This window comes from Vicugna pacos, chromosome 21 (genome assembly GCF_048564905.1).
Source record: "Vicugna pacos chromosome 21, VicPac4, whole genome shotgun sequence".
Taxonomy (NCBI): Eukaryota; Metazoa; Chordata; class Mammalia; order Artiodactyla; family Camelidae; genus Vicugna; species Vicugna pacos.
In genome coordinates, this window is record NC_133007.1 from 7,964,883 (window position 1) to 7,984,077 (window position 19,195).

Consider the following 19,195-nt stretch of genomic DNA (forward strand, 5'->3'; position numbering starts at 1 on the left):
ATTAAAACCCTCTTCATTGCCAGTGGGAACATAAAATGATGCAATGCTTTGAAAAAGTCTGGAAGCTCCTCAAAAGGTAAAGACAGAACTACTGTGTGATCCAGAAACTCCACCTGTCAGTAAATACAAGAGAAATGAAAACCATCTCCCCCCCCCAAAAAACTGCACATGAATTCTTACAGCAGCATGATTCATAATAACAGAAAGTGAAGTAAATTCAAATGTTCAAAAGTAGAGCAGTCTATCCATATAACGGATTATCCAGCAATGGCAGAAGAGAAACACAGATACAGGCTACATAACACTGATGAAACTTGGAAACATTATGCTAAGTGAAAGAAGTCAGTCACAGAAGACTGCATATTGCATGATTCCATTTAACTAAAATGTCCGGAATAGATAATGCTATAGAAATAGACAGAAGGCTAGTGGTTGCTTGGGAATGACTGCTAATGGGTGCAGGGTTGTTTGTTTGTTTTTATTTTTTGGGGGGGGGTGGTGAAAATATTTTAAAATTCATTTCATTCTAAATTCTTTGTTCTGATTCTTTTCTGTAATATTAAGCCACAGTAATTTAGCTTCCAAATGTTTAATTTGACTAATCAAGGTATTAACCAATTATTAATTAATCTGACTTGAGAATATTTTTTCATGATTTTAGAGAAAAAGTAGATTTTAAAGACATTAAAGTATTTGTTTTTTATGAAAATCTGTTGATCTGTATAAACATTACATATGGTACTAGTTAGCCATAAAATAGGAATGAAATAATACCATTTGCAGCAACATGGAGGGACCTAGAGATTATCATACTAAATGAAGTACATCTGACAGAGAAAGACAAAAATCATATGATATCATGTACATGTGGAATCTAAAATATGACACAAATGAACTTATTTACAAGACAGAAACAGACTCACCAACATAGAAAACAAACTTATGGTTACCAAAGGGGAAAGGGAACGGGGAGAGAGAAATAAGGAGCTTGGGATTTGCAGATAAAAACTACTATATATAAAATAGATAAAACAAGGTCCTACTGTATAGCACAGAGAACCATACCTAATATCCTGTAATAAATCATAATGGAAAAGAGTTATGTACATGTATGTGTAACTGAATCACTTTACTGTATACCAGAAACTAACACAATATTGTCAATCAACTATACCTCAATTAAAATTAATTACTTAGATCTCTAAAAAAAAAAATTGTATATGGTGATTTATTACTGTCACAGATCTGCAGACAGTTTATTTTTGTGCTAAATCATGGTACTATTCCAATTTAAGTAAGAAGCTACATTAATGTCTGCCCTTTTAATAAATTATGGGTAGAGTTCATTTTGAATGCAATTTATCTTTACCCATAAATGAATTTATCAGCATATATTATCTTGCATAATAATCTAGCTAGATTTTAGCTTTTGATGTATTTCTTTTAAAATGTCAGAAGTTTTCCTTTGGCAAAACATTCACAGCTTAAAGCAGCATTTTTAATATAACTGAAAAATAAGGTGAATACAAAAGCTAGTATCTACCCTCTGTGGTACCCATTAACAGTTGCTTACACTGCTCACTTTGCTAGCTGGCACAGTCTCAGTTACTGGAACTTCCTGTTAAGGTTAGATTTGAGTTAGGGTTTTAGTGGAATTCACTTAAGTTTAACACAGACTCAGGGATCTTGAAGTGACACTTCTTTTGTTTTTGCATTTTTTTTTTCAAAGTGTATCTTCAAATACCATAGTATCTTCTTCCAGAAAAGAAATTTTCTAATCTGATAGTACAAGCCCTTATTTTACCTTTTCAGCTGAAATGTCAAGTTACTTATTATGCCATGAGAACCAGTAAATATCAGATACCACCATGTGTATGTACATTACCTTCTGCACAGATAAATGAGCAGAAAAGAACAGAATTGATAGCTGAAACACATGAAGCAGGAGAATACAACTTCTAGTTTGCTGTCCCTGTCTTTGCAAAACAACCATGATACTGTAACTTTCTATCATTTTGTCATCTGTTTTCCTTTGTAACAATTTAAGTATTTTTATTTCATTATCAACAACTGCTGTTGCTGTATTATGTCTAAAAGGGAGAGTGAAGGGTACTCAAATTTCTAAGACCTAAATAATTTCCCAGAAATACTCATTTTGCCAGAATAAACTCTGGGGACATACCTGGGCTAATTTAATTTAATAACCCATTCTCCTTATTCCAAAAGTTATCTTCATTATAGAAAATTAAAACCCCATACCCCTCCCCCCAAAAGAGGTCTGACAAAATTATCCATTGTCCCATGCTGTTCAAGTAACTAATATTAATATTATGGCGTATGTCATTTGCCCTTTTACTTTGGCAAATATACGTTTTATAAACATACATATTATAAAAATGGACTCGTGCATACTGTTTTGTAACCTGTTGTAATATTGCAAGCATCTCTGCATGTCATTACATATTCTTCTACATCAGTTTTATTGGTCTAGTTCTCTGTTTTTATGGCTGAAATATAACTTAATCCTCTATTGAACATTTAGACTATTTCTGGTTTGTTTCTTTTTTTAACAGTATTCCACTTGGGAAAAAGGCATGGAAAATGAGAAGATCCAAAAATGCATCTAACAAGTGCTCTATGATGAGAGATAAAATTTGAAGTAAAAATGGCTGAGAACATTCCCAAATTGTTAAAAGATGCCAATCCTCAAATAAAGCAGGATCAAAGAATCCCAAGCAGGGTAAATAGAAATGCACACTTAGATATATCACAGTGAGGCTGTGCAATACAGAGGTTTATTTTAAAACAAAACACAAAACAAAAAACGTCTTAAAAGCAGCCAGAAAGAAAATAACCACCTTCAAGAGAGCTGAGAGTCTGACTCACCAACACCTAGAACAAAGGTCAACAGACAGTGGAATAATGTCAACCAGTGACGGAGGTGGAGTTCGTGCCTGGGAAGGAGGCTGGAGGTCCTGTCACGAAGAGCCTACGTGTATCACAACGAGGGCTTTGAGGAAACTGAGAATTTTGAACAGAAAAGTAACTGATCTGATGTTGGAAGACCTTAGTTTCTGGTGGGAGAGGGAAAAAAACCACGTAAGAGAGAAATATAACAAATCCAGATAAGGAATGACGTCGTCATAAGCCGAAACAATGGCGATGAGAATGGAGAGGACAAATTTTGAAGCTATTCACAAACTGGTAACAAATTAAGTAAGAAATATGAGGGTAAGACACATATCATTTGATTTTTCTATCAACTGTGAAAATATATTTTTTATTTAGTTCTCTCCTATCTATGATCAGACCATGGTTTCATAAATAAGCTAGTCACTTCATAAATAAATGAATACAGAAACTTCAACTAACTACCGCAGGGGGATGGGAAAAAGACATTGTAAAAGATTATTTCTATCTGTGCATCCTTTCCAAAAGGACTCTGTCTATCCATAAATGACATAACCACCACTACAGGACTGGAAAATAGGGAAAGTTTTTTCCTCACACTAAGACTAGTCTCTGAAGGCCCCATTTCAAATGACACTAAAGTTATGTAAGTCAAAGAAAAATATATTAAAAAGTCAGTTCAATTCATTTTCCTTCACCTTAAAATTAACTTCATACAACATTCAAAAGAAAATTGCTTTCTTGCTATCCTAAAATTTTTAAATTAAATGTCATAAAAATCAAAAGAATGATGCCCTAAAAGCTAACATCTAACGCTTCAAAGAACTATGCACAGACACCCAACCATGTGAGTCAACTCAAGGCTTCTAAATTACTAAAACATTGACCTTGAAATAGTGGTAAGCCAGGACTGAAGGTCACGCAATTTCTGCAGTATCTGCCTAGATCTACTATCACTACCTGATAACTGAGCATTAACTGATAATACCTAATTCATAGTCCCAAAGATAAATCCTTAAAGAAAGCTACTCTAGATTTTTTTTCCCCTAACCTTCTGATCTTCAAGAAATCAGTCTGGCAACATTATCTTTATGAAACCTACCTCACATCTGTCAAGTCTACAACATTGAATTGGATATTTAAAATTTACTCCTTGATGTATCAAACATCTAATTTGAACCAGTTTTTTTTGTATATATATTTTTATTGAAGTATAGTCAGTTTACAATGTTGTGTCAATTTCTGGTGTACAGCATAATGTTTCAGTCATACATGAGCATACATATATTTGTTTTCATATTCTTTTTCACCATAAGTTACTATAACATATTGAATATAGTTCCCTGTGCTGTACAGTATGAACTTGTTGTTTATCTATTTTATATATATTAGTTAGTATCTGCAAATCTCAAACTCCCAATTTATCGCTTCCCATCCCCTTCTCCCCCTGGTAACCATAAGTTTGTTTTCTATGTCTGTGAGTATGTTTCTGCTTTGTAAATAAGTTTGTCTTTTTTTTTTTTTTTAAGATTTCACATATAAGTGATATCATGTGGTATTCTGCTTTCTCTTTCTGGCTTACTTCACTTAGAATGACAATCTCCAGGTCCATCCATGTTGCTGCAAATGGCATTATTTTTTATTTTTTATGGTTGAATAGTATTCTATTGTATAAATATACCACAACTTCTTACCTAGTCATCTATTGATGGACATTAATGTCGTTTTCATGTCTTGGCTATTGTAAACAGTGCTGCTATGAACACTGGGGTGCATGTATCTTTTTGAATTAAGGTTCCCCCTGGAGTGGGATTGCTGGATCATATGGTAAGTCTACTTCTAGTCTTTTGAAGAATCTCCATACTGTTTTCCATAACAGCTGCACCAAACTGCATTCCCACCAACAGTGTAGGAGGGGTCCCTTTTCTCCACACCCTCTCCAGCATTTATCATTCATGGACTTTTTAATGATGGCCATTCTGACTAGTGTGTAATTTGAATCAGCTTTGAAGACCTTTCTGAAATTATTGTATGTTTTACCACCTTAAAAAAAAAAAGGCTGTGCCATACATAATCTTTATGTCAAATAAAAGTGATCATTTACTGAACTGTCCTATTATAGTGATACCTTTAGTAAAACTGAAATGAGAGCAATGGAGCCCACACTAAACAGCTCCAGGCAGTTGTACCTTCCTACTTGAGTTGCTTCTTCATGGCTTTTCGCCAAATCTCTTTCCTGTAACAATCCTATACTTACACCATTATGCCAAATTTACTGCCAATGCTACCCAGAAAGAAAAGACAAATAACCAAGCTTATTGAATTGGTAGCTCATTTATTCATTCTATTATATACACACTCACTAAATAAAAACCCTCTGAGAAGTCAATATATTCAGGGTACTAGGTATGTACTCTAAATCCTTCCTTTAGGATCTCAGGAGAAATACTACAACACAGAGAAGGGCTGTGGGATCGTCAGGGTGGAGGGAGCTTTTGCAGAGAGGTCAGTAATTGAACTGAGTCTCAAATGGCAAAGAAAAAACCACAGTAAACAGGTGCTAGAAAGATTATTTCCAGCAATCGAAACAGCATGAAGACTTGTAAGGACTTGGGTTTTCTGGGAACTCATTCTAGGTGCCAAGCTCTCTTTGCTTTACAATACTGTATTTAATTTAGGCTTTTGCCTAAGGGCAGCTTTTAGCTACTTACTGTCTAGAATACCAGTTACTTTCTAGATCAGTGCTGTCCAATAGAAATATAACGTGAAACACTTATGTAATTAAAAATTTCCTGGGAGCCACATTAAAGAGTTAAAAAAAACAAATGAAGTGAATCTTTGAAATGTGACATGTATTTTACAATTACGGTGTTATCTCAATTCAGACCAGCCACGGGTCAAGTGCTCAACTGGACCATACTGAACAGTGCAGTTCTAAATCAGGGGTCAGCAAATTTTTTCGGTCTTGGGCCAGAGAGTAAGTGTTTTAGGTTTTGTGGGCCACATGGCCCAAAAGCACTACAGGCATAAATGACTCAAAGTGGCTGTGTTTGCGACTCCTGTCCTAGATGGCTGAATTTCTCTAAGTCTGGTTGACAAATAAAACTGACATGTGCGCACGATTATCTCTTATGATCTAACGTGACTATGGTGAACACTGCCAGCTGCTTCCCCCACAAGGGCACATGTTTCATTTCCCTTGCCAGAGACTGATTTAAGAATGGGCATGAGCACCAGTAAGAGTAAGGGCTGCATAATGATGGCCCAATCAAACAAGTTTACTGAGAAGAGTTTAAAGAGGACTTTTTAAATAAACGTGTGGGCAAGTTTAAGTAGAGCAATGAAGAATGGTGTAGAATTCTGGGGCTAGTAACAAACATCAAGAGAGCTGTTACCAGGGGGCAGGGGGTGGGAAGGGATAGACTGGGATTTCAAAATTGTAGAATAGATAAACAAGATTACACTGTATAGCACAGGGAAAGATACACAAAACGTTACGGTAGCTCACAGGGAAAAAATGTGACAATGAGTGTGTATATGTCCATGTATGACTGAAAAATTGTGCTGAACACTGGAATTTGACACAACATTGTAAAATCATTATAAATCAATAAAAAATGTTAAAAAAAAAAAAAAAAGAGAGAGCTGTTACCATTCTTAGGCCAGAAAGGGCAAAGAAGGAAAACCATTAAGGAACTACAAAGAGAACTCCTTGGAGAGAACCATTAGACAGGAGTGATGCTACCCCAGCAAGAAGGAACCTAAGTTATTTATTAATACACATACCTTACTCTCTGCCCCTGGATCTCCTGTCAGCACCCCACAACGCCCCCTGCCCCACTATGACCAAACTCTACCAGCACCAGCGGGCATGGGAGCCTACTGATAAGAGTCCATAGCCTCAGCATTCCATTGCACAAAGTAGTGCAGAAAGGAGTACAGAGGCAAAAGGCAGGCAGTTAGCATGACTTGTAATCTAGTTCTGGCCAATGAGACCTGAGATGTCTACTGGGGAATTTCTAGGAAAGGTTTCCTTGCTCTAAAGAGAAACATGGGGAAACAGATTTTCTTCTGATAGAAATTATTCGTTTGCTTTCCCAGTTCTCTTACCCAGACGAGTTACTAACCCCCGTCATTATTTCTATCCTTCCCTCATCACCACCACCAACTTCCTGGACCCACCATGCCACATCCCAACCCCAGATATTGCCTGTTATTTGCCTTCTCTGATTTCAAATTGCCACGCGCTGTGGAAATAATTAAGAAAATGGGTCCACTATAAATTGATGCTGTCAAGTCTTAACCAGGCCTGCAATAAAGAATGAAATCTTCATCTTTGCCCCTTAATGAATTTCCATTACATTTCTCACAAGCACAGTTCTAAATATTTTCCACCATTTTTAAATCCTGGACTTACCAAGCAACCTTCAGCTGATCATGTTGGGTACCAACTCCTGTCATGTCATCTATCTTAATTTTCACAATTTTTAATCCTCTTCTCCAATGCTCCTGTGTCAGAGGAAGGGGTAGCCTATCTCTTTTTCAAGACTAACCCTTTAAGTTATTGCCTCGATCCTTTCAATATCCTTTGAGAAGCTGTTTGAATCACTCAACACACTGAGCCGTTTATACTGCCCACATTACATTCAGAGCCAACCTAGTCTTTAAAAATGTCTCTTGAATTGTGATCTGGATGTCAATCAGCGGTACTCAAATCTGCTGACTGATCTGTCAGGTATTACATACTTAAGTTTTAGAAACAAATATGTAACACACGAAACATCAAACCTATGACTTTACAGAATTTATTGCTTAGGATGAGTTTTTTTTCTCAGAGTGAGATTTTCTTTTGCAAATAATGCTTTAAAGTAGCAACAGCCCTTTCTAATGAACCTCTAATTGTTCACGACCCAACCATGCCTTTATTCTTTATTCATTTCTCTTTGAAAATAAAATGTCCTAGAAAAGCAGTTTATACTTCTTACTTTCACTTTCTCACTAGCTATTCATCCCCAACCTGTGTCTGCAACTCTTTTCTTTCTGGGGTCTTTATGGCCTCCAAATTTCTAAATCCTCATTCTGATTAAACTTGCCGCAAAATTTCAAGATTTAGGAAGTATTCATCAGACCTCATCTCATTTATTCTTTATAACAGCCCAGAGAGATAAGCAAGATAGTTTCTTTATTAAAAACAGAAATGATACCAACTAAGATTCAAGGAAATTAAGTGTCATGCCCACAGTCCCACAGCCAGTAAGTAAATGAGCCTGAACTAAAATCCATCTTCTAACCTCTAGTCATGCAACATAAAAAAGAAAAAAAATTAAAATTAAAAAAAAAAATCAAGGCCAACTTACAAATCCCTAAATTCCTCAAGATGAGTACTAGACAATGACTAATTACCATTTTTTTAAGTTTCAGTTCTTTTAACAAGCATTTTCTTTGTCTCCTTGTGGCAAGTACAGAATTAGCTAATGCGTAGGCACTGACTAGCAGGTTCTTACCGCCTAGAGAAGTTCAAACTTATTTTTAAATTCTGATTATTTTCTAAAAAAAAACTGATTGGCCATGCCTTAGAAGATCTTTGTCCCAGTTTCACCTTGCTCTCCACAGAGATATATGTAATCTTAAAGTCATATGAAAACCATCTTCATGTCCATAGGACGGATGGGTTTAGGAGTATTCCTTGAAAGAGTCAATCATTTATCAATCTTAGAAGCAAAAGGGGAGATAAAAAGTATAACCCACCTACATCCTCTATTGCTCCAATGACCTCAAAAACCATGCAAAATTTTCAACTAATCACATGCCTACACTACCACAGAGAAATAGAATCTGAACTAGAAATGAGGGTCAGTATATAAATACCATATAGAAAAGAAGATTTAATAGATAATGTTGAAACAACTGGCTAGCCATTTTAAAAAACTATAAAATTAGATCTCTAACTCATTTATTACTCAAAATAAATTTCAGATGAACCAAATATTTGAATCTAAAAAAAAAACATAAAAGTTAAGTTTTAGAAAAATCATGTTTTTCCTTTTTCATAATCTTGGATGATTTCTAAGCATGACAAGAAATCCAAAAGCAGTAAAAAAATTATTTGATTACATAAAAACTACACATGTCAAGACACACTATAAGCAAAGTCAAGAGACAAACGGCTAGTTAAAAAAATATTCACAGTACATGATAGTCAAAGAATTAATCTTCTTAATACAGAAAAAGCTCATCACAAAAATAAAAGACAAACAGCCATCAGATAAGAAACAAAAATGGGCAAAGGATATGGGCATGGCTTTTGAAGAAAAAACACACGTAGTCAGTAAATATACGGAAAAAGATCTCCGCCTCGCTTGTAATTTATGAGAACAAACTTATGCTATGTATTATACAATTTCTCACTCTTCAAATTAGCAAGTTTAAAAAAAGATTGGTAAGACATGCTGACAAGAGTACAAGGAAACAACTTAGATGAGAGTGTAAATTGGTGTAATATTTTGAAAAGGAAATTTAGTAATATTTAAACTCCAAATGCAAAAACTGCTTGATCCAGCAATTTCACTGTAAGAATGTATCTTACAAGTGTACTGGAACAAGTCAGCAACAGCACTCTTCCAAGAGTGTTCTCTGCAGCACTGTTTAAAATTCTGACACCCTGGGAAGCAACCCAAATGCCCACCAACAATGGACAAGTTAAATTACCAAGCATTTGTGCAAGAGAAGTACTACAGATGCCTTTAAAAGAATTACTTACATACTAAATAAAAAGATGTCTAAGATTTACCGAGTGTAGAAAAAGCAAACTGCAGAAGCTATCCCCAAAATGATCCCACATGTAGGAAAAAACAAAACATGGTTACTTAAGGGAAGAATTATTACTTTATGACTTTCTACAGTATTTGAATTTCTTTCAAAGAGTATTTATTACTTCAAATTTTAAAATTTATAAGCATATTTCAGCAATTTGAAACCAAACTACCTTGTATTTCTTAAACAAGGACAACTGAAGAGGAAATAGCCCCAACCTATTTATCATGATGATGCAGATTGAGAACTTAAAGGTATATTACGAGTAACCTACAAAAGCAATAAACGGATATACCAATCACAAAAATCGCTCTATAATTTTTAATCTGTAAATAGATTTCTATCCTATAATCAAAATAATCCAGGAACTATCTTACTCAACCAGAGGTAACTTTGGCTTATTTTTCTTTTATCATCACGCCTGTATCAACTGTGTGGGTTGCCCACACATGCAGGAAGAGAATTAGCCTTATTACCATTAAACTGTGATCTTATTTTAAAATCAACAGAGAAAAAATTTTGTAGAGATGTGAGAAGGTTTAATGCAGATTATAGTTCTCAGCTGATGGACTGCAGAGCAGGGAACTATAAAACCACTTTAGGGTCTGGAACAGAAGGGCTGTCAGCACTATCAGTGAGAAGATAAGCTAATCCTTAGTGAACCTAGTGCTCCATACTCATCAAGAGTGCTTTCACATTTGCTCTCCTTGGTTTTGTGTAAGAAAAAAGTCTAAGCATGTGTGACAGGCTGTAAGTATCCACACAGGCAGGCAGGCAATGACTACTACATACACAGTAAGACTCCAAGCCCTGTCTTTGGACTTCCACCCACCTTTCCAACTTTGTCTTCCTATCCTTGGAAAAAACCTACAAATCTATCTCTGTGCTACCTGTCCTCCAGCACCCGACCACCACCACAGTCCTCTCTAAAAGCAAACAAAGCACCATACACCTAACACGGTACTGTCTTAAACTCCATACCTTTGAAAACTCATACTTTGTTTCTGGCTTTCTTGAAAGCCCCTTCCCAGCCTCTTCCTCAATAGCCAAACTCAAATTCTACTTCCTCTGTGAGACACTTTCCTCCCTCCTAAAGCAATGTTCCCCCTACCCCTACCCAAGTTGGTCTCCTATACCATTTAGTTACTATACTTATTTAATCTTATTTATTTATAACATAAGAATTTTCCATTTTAGCATCTTAATCAACTGAACCCCCCTACTAGCGAACCTGGTGCACTGTCTTACACACACATCAAAAGTAACTAGGTAATTTACACTAGATTAATCTGTTGGCGGGAAGGTTTAATTGACATTAGAATAACCCATTGGCTGAAAGGCAGTAAACCAGATTTTAATCTCAGAAGCAAGTGTTGTAACTAAGGGCATAATTTAAAAACTGCTAAAAGCAATTCTTATCCTAAGAGCCCAGAATGCCAAGATTTAACTTTTGATAGTTATTAAAAGTATTTAGATTCCAGAATGTTCTAGATAGGACAAAGAAAAGATTAAAAAATAAAAGCTCTTCCTTCAAGCTCTGCATCCCTACATGTTCCTAGTAACTACACCCTGAAAATTGTCATAAAGCTGACTATGTAGTATTTTCCCCATTAGAATACTGTTACAATTTGTGGTTGTGTATCTGCTCCAAGGCTTGGTGACATGCAGAGATAAGATCAGCACTATTAGAAGCAAAAAACTGTTATAGGCCCCCTTTTCTTTCAAAATAGTCAAATTATCCTTCATGCCCTATTTTTAAGAAATTAATGTATCCATCATGCCTGGGCAAAGCTGTACTCAAATGATTTAGCAATGTCTCTAAAACAGAAAGTTGCCTCAAATATATTACACGCCAGACAATAATAATCATTGACTGTATTTTGTTTGCCCTTTTTGAATCTGAAACCTTTTTAGGATTATTGTTTTAGCACACTTCTTTTTTTTTTTTTAAGTTAAAAAGCTGTCAAAGAAAATATCACCTAGTAACTTCCATTTCTTTTAACTAATCTTCCTATATAACGAACTAAGATATTCAAACTCATTCTTTTGAACTTAGAAGCTATAAAAAGTACTAATTAATATTCAGTAACTTTATTGCTGGCAGTAATTATGTTATGTCTCATTGCACAAAATCTTTTTCAAGTAAAGTGGAATCTGTCATTTTTCAAAATGCCATAGGGTTTATTCAGAAGGTCACATGATCCATGACTGAAGAAAGGCTGAAGAAACAGGCACTCTCATTCGGCTACTGGAGGGCAGTATTTCCAGAGGGCAATTTGACAACATTCCCCTTGGCAAATCTTATAAGCATGAATTCTCTCTGACCTAGAAACAATTTCTAGGAATGTATCCAAGGAAAAATCAAACACTTGAACTTTTGCTTATCTGCACTTTGTAAAATAAACATGTTTTGCTTCTATCCTACGCAGGCAAAAGATGTATTCTCAACCTATTCAGTTGATCAAAACTCTAAGTGGACTGGTCAGTTTTAGAATTCAACGTACATACTGAATGAAGGGGCTATCAAATAAACAACGCAGCTAAGTAAAAGGCAGTCAAGAATACGTACCACCTGTAAACAGAAAGGTAGATAATTTCCTCAACCTCATCAGGGCATATACAATAAACTGACAGCTAATATAATTAACAGAAGGACTCAAAGCTTTCTTCCTAAGATCAGAAAAAAGACAAGAATGTCCACTCTTGCCAATTCTATTCAACATTGTACTGGGAATTCTAGCAAGTACAATTAGACAAGAAAATGAAAGGCATGTAGGTTGAAAATGAAATAATAGAACTCATATTTGCAGATGGCATGATCTTGTATACAGAAAACACTACAAAATACACACACCTCTCTTGGAACTCAAAAGTTCAGCAAGGTTGCAGGCTATGATATCAATATACAAAAGCCAGCTGCATTTCTACACATTAGCAACAAATACTCAAAAAATGAAATTAAGAAAACAATTCCATTTACAATAGCATCAAAAGGAACAAAATACTTAAACCTTATATTCTGAAAGCTTTAAACCATTGTTGCAAGAAATTAAAGAAGACCTAAATACAGGCATACCTTGTTTTCTCATGATTCAGATATTGCAGGGTGGGGGGGAGTTGGTTGGTTGTTGTCTTGTTTGTTTTACAAATTGATAGTTTGTGGCAACCATGTGTTCAACAAAGCTATAATGCCATCATCCCAACAGCTTTTGCTCACTTGATGTCTGTGTCATACTCTGGTAACTCCTGCAGTATTTCAGACTTTTCCTTATTATATTTGTCATGGTGATCTATGATCAGCGATCTTTGATGCTACTATTGCAAAAAGATTACAACTCGAGGAATGATGGCTAGCGTTTTTTATCAATAATGCATTTTTTAATTAAGTTATGTACACTGTCTTTTTAAAACATAATCCTATTATTGCAACCTTAATAGACTACAGTATAATGTAAACATAACTGTTACATGCTCTGGGAAACCAAAAAATTCATGTGGACTCTCTTTATTGTGATACACAATTTATTGTGGTGGTCTGGAACCAAACCTGCAATATCTCCAAGGTATGCCTATAAATAGAAAGACATCCTATGTTCATGGATTGAGAGACTTGATACTGTTAAGATGGTGTATTTGTTTCCTAAGGCTGATATAACAAATTACCACAAACTTGGTGGCTTAAAACAAAAAATTTCTCTCTCAGTTCTGGAGGATGAGCTGAAATCAAGGTGTCACAGCAGGGCCGCACTCCCTCTGGAGGCCCTAGGCAGAATTCAGCCCTGGTTTTTCACCTTCTTGTAGCTACCAGCATTCCTTGACTTGTGACCACAGCATGTCAATCTTCAAAGCCAGTATCTACAAATCTCTCTCTGGTCCATCTTCAAAACACCTTCTCCTCTGTGTGTCATCAAATCTCCCTCTGCCTCCCACTCATGAGATTGCACTCAGGGCCAAGGTGGATAGTCAAATAATCTCATCTCAAGATCCCTACCTTAATTATATCTGCAAAGACCTCTCTGCCCATTTTTCTTGCCAAATCAAGTAGCATTCAAAGGTTCCAGGTTTTAGGACCTTTGTGGGGAGAGGGCATTTTTCAGCCAACCACAGACGGTAATACTCCTGAAACTGATGTAACCCTAATCACATGCACAAGAATGAAGTTGAACCCTTATCTTACATCATACACAAAAATTAACTCTAAGTGGATTACTGAATCTAAATGTAAGACCCCAAAATGTAAAACTCCTGAAAGAAAACACAGGAGATAAGCTTCATGACATTAGGCTTGGCAGTGATTTCCTAGATATGACACCAGTAGCACAGGCAACAAACACAAAAACAGACAAATGGAATCGTATCAAACTAAAACTTCTGGGCATCATGGACACAATCAGCAAAGTGAAATGGTAACTTATGAAATGGGAGAAAATATCTGCAAATCATAAATCTGATAAGGTGTTAATATCCAGAATATTATAAAGAACTCCTATAACTCAACAATAAAGCAAAGAACCTGACAAAAAAAAAAACGGCCAAAGGATATGGATAGATATTTCTCTAAAGAAGATATACAAATGGCCAAGACATACATGAAAAAGTGTTCAACACCACTAACCATTAGAGAAATGCAAATCAAAACCACAATGAGGTATCACCCTACATCCACTGGGATGGCTACTATTTAAAAAAAAACAAACAGAAAGTAAGTGTTGGTGAGGATGTGGTTAAACTGGAATCCCTGTGTGCCACTGGTAGAACTATAAAATGGTGCAGCCAAATGGAAAACAGTATGCCAGTTTCTTAAAAAAATTAAAAATAGAACCACCACACAGTCGAGCAATCCCACTGCTGTGGATAGATCCAAAGAATGGGAAGCAGAGTCTTGAAGAGATGTTTGAATACCTATGTTCATAGCAGCAGCAGCATTATTCACAACAGCCAAGAGGTGGAAGCAACTCAAAAATCCCTGGGCCTCCAGCATGTAGACTATAAATTGTGGGACTTCTCAGACTCCATGAGCCAATCCTTCATAATAAATCATATATATATATATACACACACACACACACACACACACACATACACACACGTATGTATCTCCTATTGGTTCTGCTTCCCCGGAGAACTCCAATACACACAGCCACTCTAAGAACTGTGTCTCAAACTTTAAGCTTATAAATCACCTAGGAATATTATTAAAATGAAATTTTTATTCAGTAAGTATGAGGTGGGCCATTTCTAACAAGCTCCCAGGGAATGCAGATGCCCCTGGTCCTGGCTGGTGAGTCACAATGACTGGCGTGGTGTGGTGTCCTTTAAGACTTCGCTATTCAAAGGTCACATTTTAACCATCTGCTTACTCCCCAAAGTGAACAAATGTTAAAGGAAGTGAAGAAACACTGCCTGTTTCCAGATCAGCATTACTTATATTAAACCAAGGAGGAGGTCATACTTCCTGTTTTAAGCTAAGCAATCCAATTTTTATCATACGCATTAAAACCCAGAAGGATTGAAACTTAGTGAACTAAGACAATAAGGACTACTGACAACATGTAGAAGTTAGAGTAGTTTAAAAGCTCTTTTTAAAAATGAGACCTGAAGAGAAAATTGAATCTGGTGACAGAAAGTTTCAATAAAAGGACAACATGGATTACCACCCAGACTTTAAATCATGGAAGAGAAAGGCTTCTAACCAATGTTGGCTCACCTTTTTGCACAAATTCACACTTTATATTACACTAAAACTAGTCCATGTGCAATATAACTGTTTCATAAATAGTGAATTAAAAGTCTAACAATCAATGAACTTCATTATGCAAACCTACACAGCAATACTTATATCCCTGGATCCAGCTGCTGTATTTACAATTACATTTAAGTAGGAAAAGCAAAAGCTTTTCTTTATGAAAGAAGCCTCAGGATGCCAAAGACAACTTGTCTCAGAAAGTTCCACACCTATCTGTTAACCACACAAGCCTCCAATTTCAAATCCTTGTTGAATTCAAACCTGTACAAATGTCACTGCAAAGATACATGGCCTGATGCAACAGATGACATCAGCTGGAGTGCTTACAGGTCCATCAATCTTCTGCATAAACCTTGACCTCAACAACAAACACGGTGTCACAGTCTTCTTTGTATTCATACATTAAGCAAACCTGGACATGAGAACTAATAAAACTTCCTAAGTCTCTCCCTCCCTCAAGATTTATAACTTAGTACTGAACTGACTAGGTTAGATGCCCTGCTAATTACCACCATTATGCTCACTACACCTATTAAAAGAGTAATTAGTAGCACTCATTTGTAGTAATCTAATTATTTTAAAGGGGGGAGTTCTCACTCACTTAACTTGGCCCTCCGTGAGGGCAGACACATCTGTCTCCATCACGTGCTGCAGCCCAGCACCTGGCAGGGCACCAATAATCACTCACAGGTTAGGTGGTTGAAGGAATGAACAAATGAATGAATGATGTCTAAGACATAGTAGATATCCCCACAAAATGTTCACTGAATTAAAAAGAAAGGCTTATTTTCTTATGTCTTTGTTTGTTACCAGACATATAAACTGTATGTGATAAAAATCCTAAATTCAAGCATACACTGCAAACTCAGCTTTTAATAAAGCTCACCTCTAGGAGAGGTGAGGCAATTTTCACAGCAGTGTCACCAGCAGTATCTAAGGCAGCTGTGACTGCCACTTAACCCAGTGTGTTTGTTCCTTTCTGCTCTCCTTATTAATTTACTTTCCTCCTCTGCACCATCACAGTGCCTACCAGCACATCCACTGATGATAAAGAGTGCTAAAGAGATGGTAGTTCTTGTTCTAGAACACTGGATTTCTTCTCTAGAAGCCTCACCATTACTCAGTATCTCCAGGGGCTCCTCCGAACGGTCTCCCTGGCTTTCCTCCTTTTCCTCAGTGTCTTCACTGGACTTTGACAGCCGTCTTCTCAGCGACATCTTCTCTTCACCCACCATTGTGTTGCCTACGAAAGAAGACACATACAGCTTTTAACTAAGTATCTGGCTTAGGCAAATTTCACCACAGCACCATATTCAGGGCAAGGGGAAATGATATACTCTCTTCCTTTTGTTTTACTTTAGTCATATTTAAGCATTTTCTGAGTACAAGATACTATAACAAGTATGAAGAAATAGTCCCTATAAAGTAATTAGCTGGTTTCAAAACATAGCCCCACTCTTAAAGGGTAAGTCAGTCAATGAAAAACAAAGTACATGAAAAATGAAGAATTAAATAAAAGGTAGATACAAAGGTGCCACAAGCTAGAGCACAATCAACATGTCGGGTCAATGGTAAAGACAATACATACCTCAAGTTCAGAGACAGCAGAGATCACTGAGAGATGTAAAGCTTTCACAGAAAAGGTATGTGAACTGAGTCTTGCAGGAGGGGAACGGAGCCCCCCGTGGGTGAGAACGGGTGAAAATAAGGTCCTCGTAAGCCTGTTCCGGGGACCATGACTGATCAGACTACTTCACTAGAGGACAAGAAACAAGTTTTTCGCTGAGTATCTACTAACCGCCAAGACTCTAGTGGGTGCTTTAAGCTTTCTCATCTGATCTTCATAATTCTGCAAAAAAAGATGTTATTACTCCTAGTTCACATATGAGAAAAAGTAAGGCTCCAGGGAGTTACTGTCAATGCCCCATACACACACACCAGGAACACACCACTGGTTGAACAAGTCAAGTTAACTAGGAACGCACATCATGGGAAACTGGAGGGCATCCCAGTAAGACATTAGAAATGATTTATTCAGGGTTTGGTATTTGGCTAAGTGATCTTAGGGGGAAAGTCCAAAAGTCCAAAAGCAGCAAGGGTTCACTCTGGCTCGGGTGCTGTCAGCGAGGGAGGACAGTTCGATGATGGGGTACGCCAACAGTCCTCTATGGGGAGGCAGACAGAGGGAGGCTGATGCTGTAATTGGTAACGCAGCAACAATCCTTCCCAGTAGCCTGGAGGAGGGGATATTGGATATTTTGTGACTTGGACGATGTTCATGTTTTATCTGTCTTCAGATGTGATTACGTCATGCTCTTACTCTTGTCTTGATCCATCATGGTCACAAGATGGCCTTGTCTGATGCTGATGTTCTGTGAAATCATCTGCGTTCCACAGAAGAACACCCGAAGACCTAGCTGCGCCAGGCCAGCTCACAGCAACCCAAGGCCCGGCTGATGGTGCAAGCGCGGCCCGAGGATGTCAAGGGCTGCTTCTCCCCGTACAGTAACTTGCCTGAGCCCACACAGGGCCAGAGTTGAACCTCAGTCAGATCCAAACTGCAAACACCACCCCTCCACTGGGATTTTTTTTCTTAAGTTGGTAACAGAGAAATGTGATGAGGGAAAAAGATTAAAAAAAAAAAAAAAGAGCTGGAGTCAAACTATAAAGGCCTCACAAATTAGGACTTTTTCCAGCTAGGCAGTGGTGAGCACTGAAAACTATGATCAAAATCAAATTTCAGGCAGATCAACACCAAGACAGTACAAAGTTTACTCCAAAGCAGTGTTTTTACTGTGTATGAAGTTGTCATCAGTCTGAAACAAAAAGAAAAATAATGAAGTACTCACTAGACTATTTTTAAATTCTAAGATTATGGTCTTTCTAACCATTTATGTTAAGACTTCCTTTTCTGTATGAAATAGAAGTCATGGTGAGTTTGATTGTTTTCTGAAATATCACTGCTTGGCAAAGTAAATATCTGACAGATCTAGATCAGTTTCCTTCTATTTTTTTCTTTCTTCTTTTTTTTTGCATTTTCATATTCTTTTTCATTATAGGTAGAAGTACCTTTGAAGTATACTCAGTTTACAATGTTGTGTCAATTTCTGGTGTACAGCACAATACTTCAGTCATATAGGTACATACATATATTCATTTTCATATCCTTTTAACCATAAGTTACTGCAAGATATTGAATATAGCTCCCTGTGTATAAACTTGTTTATCTATTTTATATATAGTAGTTAGTATCTGCAAATCTCGAACTCCTAATTTATCCCTTTCCACCTTCCTACTTTTTTCTGAAATGAAACAAATGAAACAGAATTAAGAAACAGCGGGCAAATATATCAAGTAGACATTTTTAGGAGACCGGTAAGACCCAATCAAGAAGAAAGACCTAGGAAGGAGGTTAGAGCAACTGATAAATCTGAAAGTCATTTGTGTAACAGGACAGAGGAAGCCAGAACAACACCTAATTCTCCAACAGAAAAGACAGGAGAAGTGAAAACTGACAACTAAACTCTGGGGGATGCCCTCAAGAAAGACATGGAGAAGTAGAAAAGAAATCAGGGAAGAAACAGAGAAAGATACAAAAAGAACCAAGATGTTTCAAAACGGGGGACACAACACAGGAGACAACAATGTGGAATTAGAAACAGGGACTCTGCTTCTGACTGCTTATGTGCTTTACATTATCATGTCTTTTAATCTCAATATAATCTT

General features: G+C 36.7%; 1 protein-coding gene and 1 long non-coding RNA gene across 3 annotated transcripts in view; one reads left to right on the top strand and one right to left on the bottom strand.

The window, feature by feature from the left end:
• Nucleotides 1-19,195, bottom strand: part of SOAT1 (sterol O-acyltransferase 1) — a 60,644-nt gene that overhangs the window by 32,020 nt on the left and 9,429 nt on the right. For both annotated transcript variants that reach the window (XR_012062687.1, XM_072946037.1), the window contains exon 2: nt 16,584-16,712. Coding sequence is in view for 1 of the 2 variants with exons in the window: in XM_072946037.1 (XP_072802138.1) it covers nt 16,584-16,704 (121 nt within the window). In the remaining variant the exon portion in view is untranslated. The remainder of the gene's footprint in view (nt 1-16,583; nt 16,713-19,195) is intronic.
• On the top strand, nt 16,708-18,461 carry LOC140688027 (uncharacterized). The gene is made up of 2 exons (XR_012062688.1): nt 16,708-17,112; nt 17,767-18,461. It is a non-coding gene; the product is annotated as an uncharacterized lncRNA (long non-coding RNA).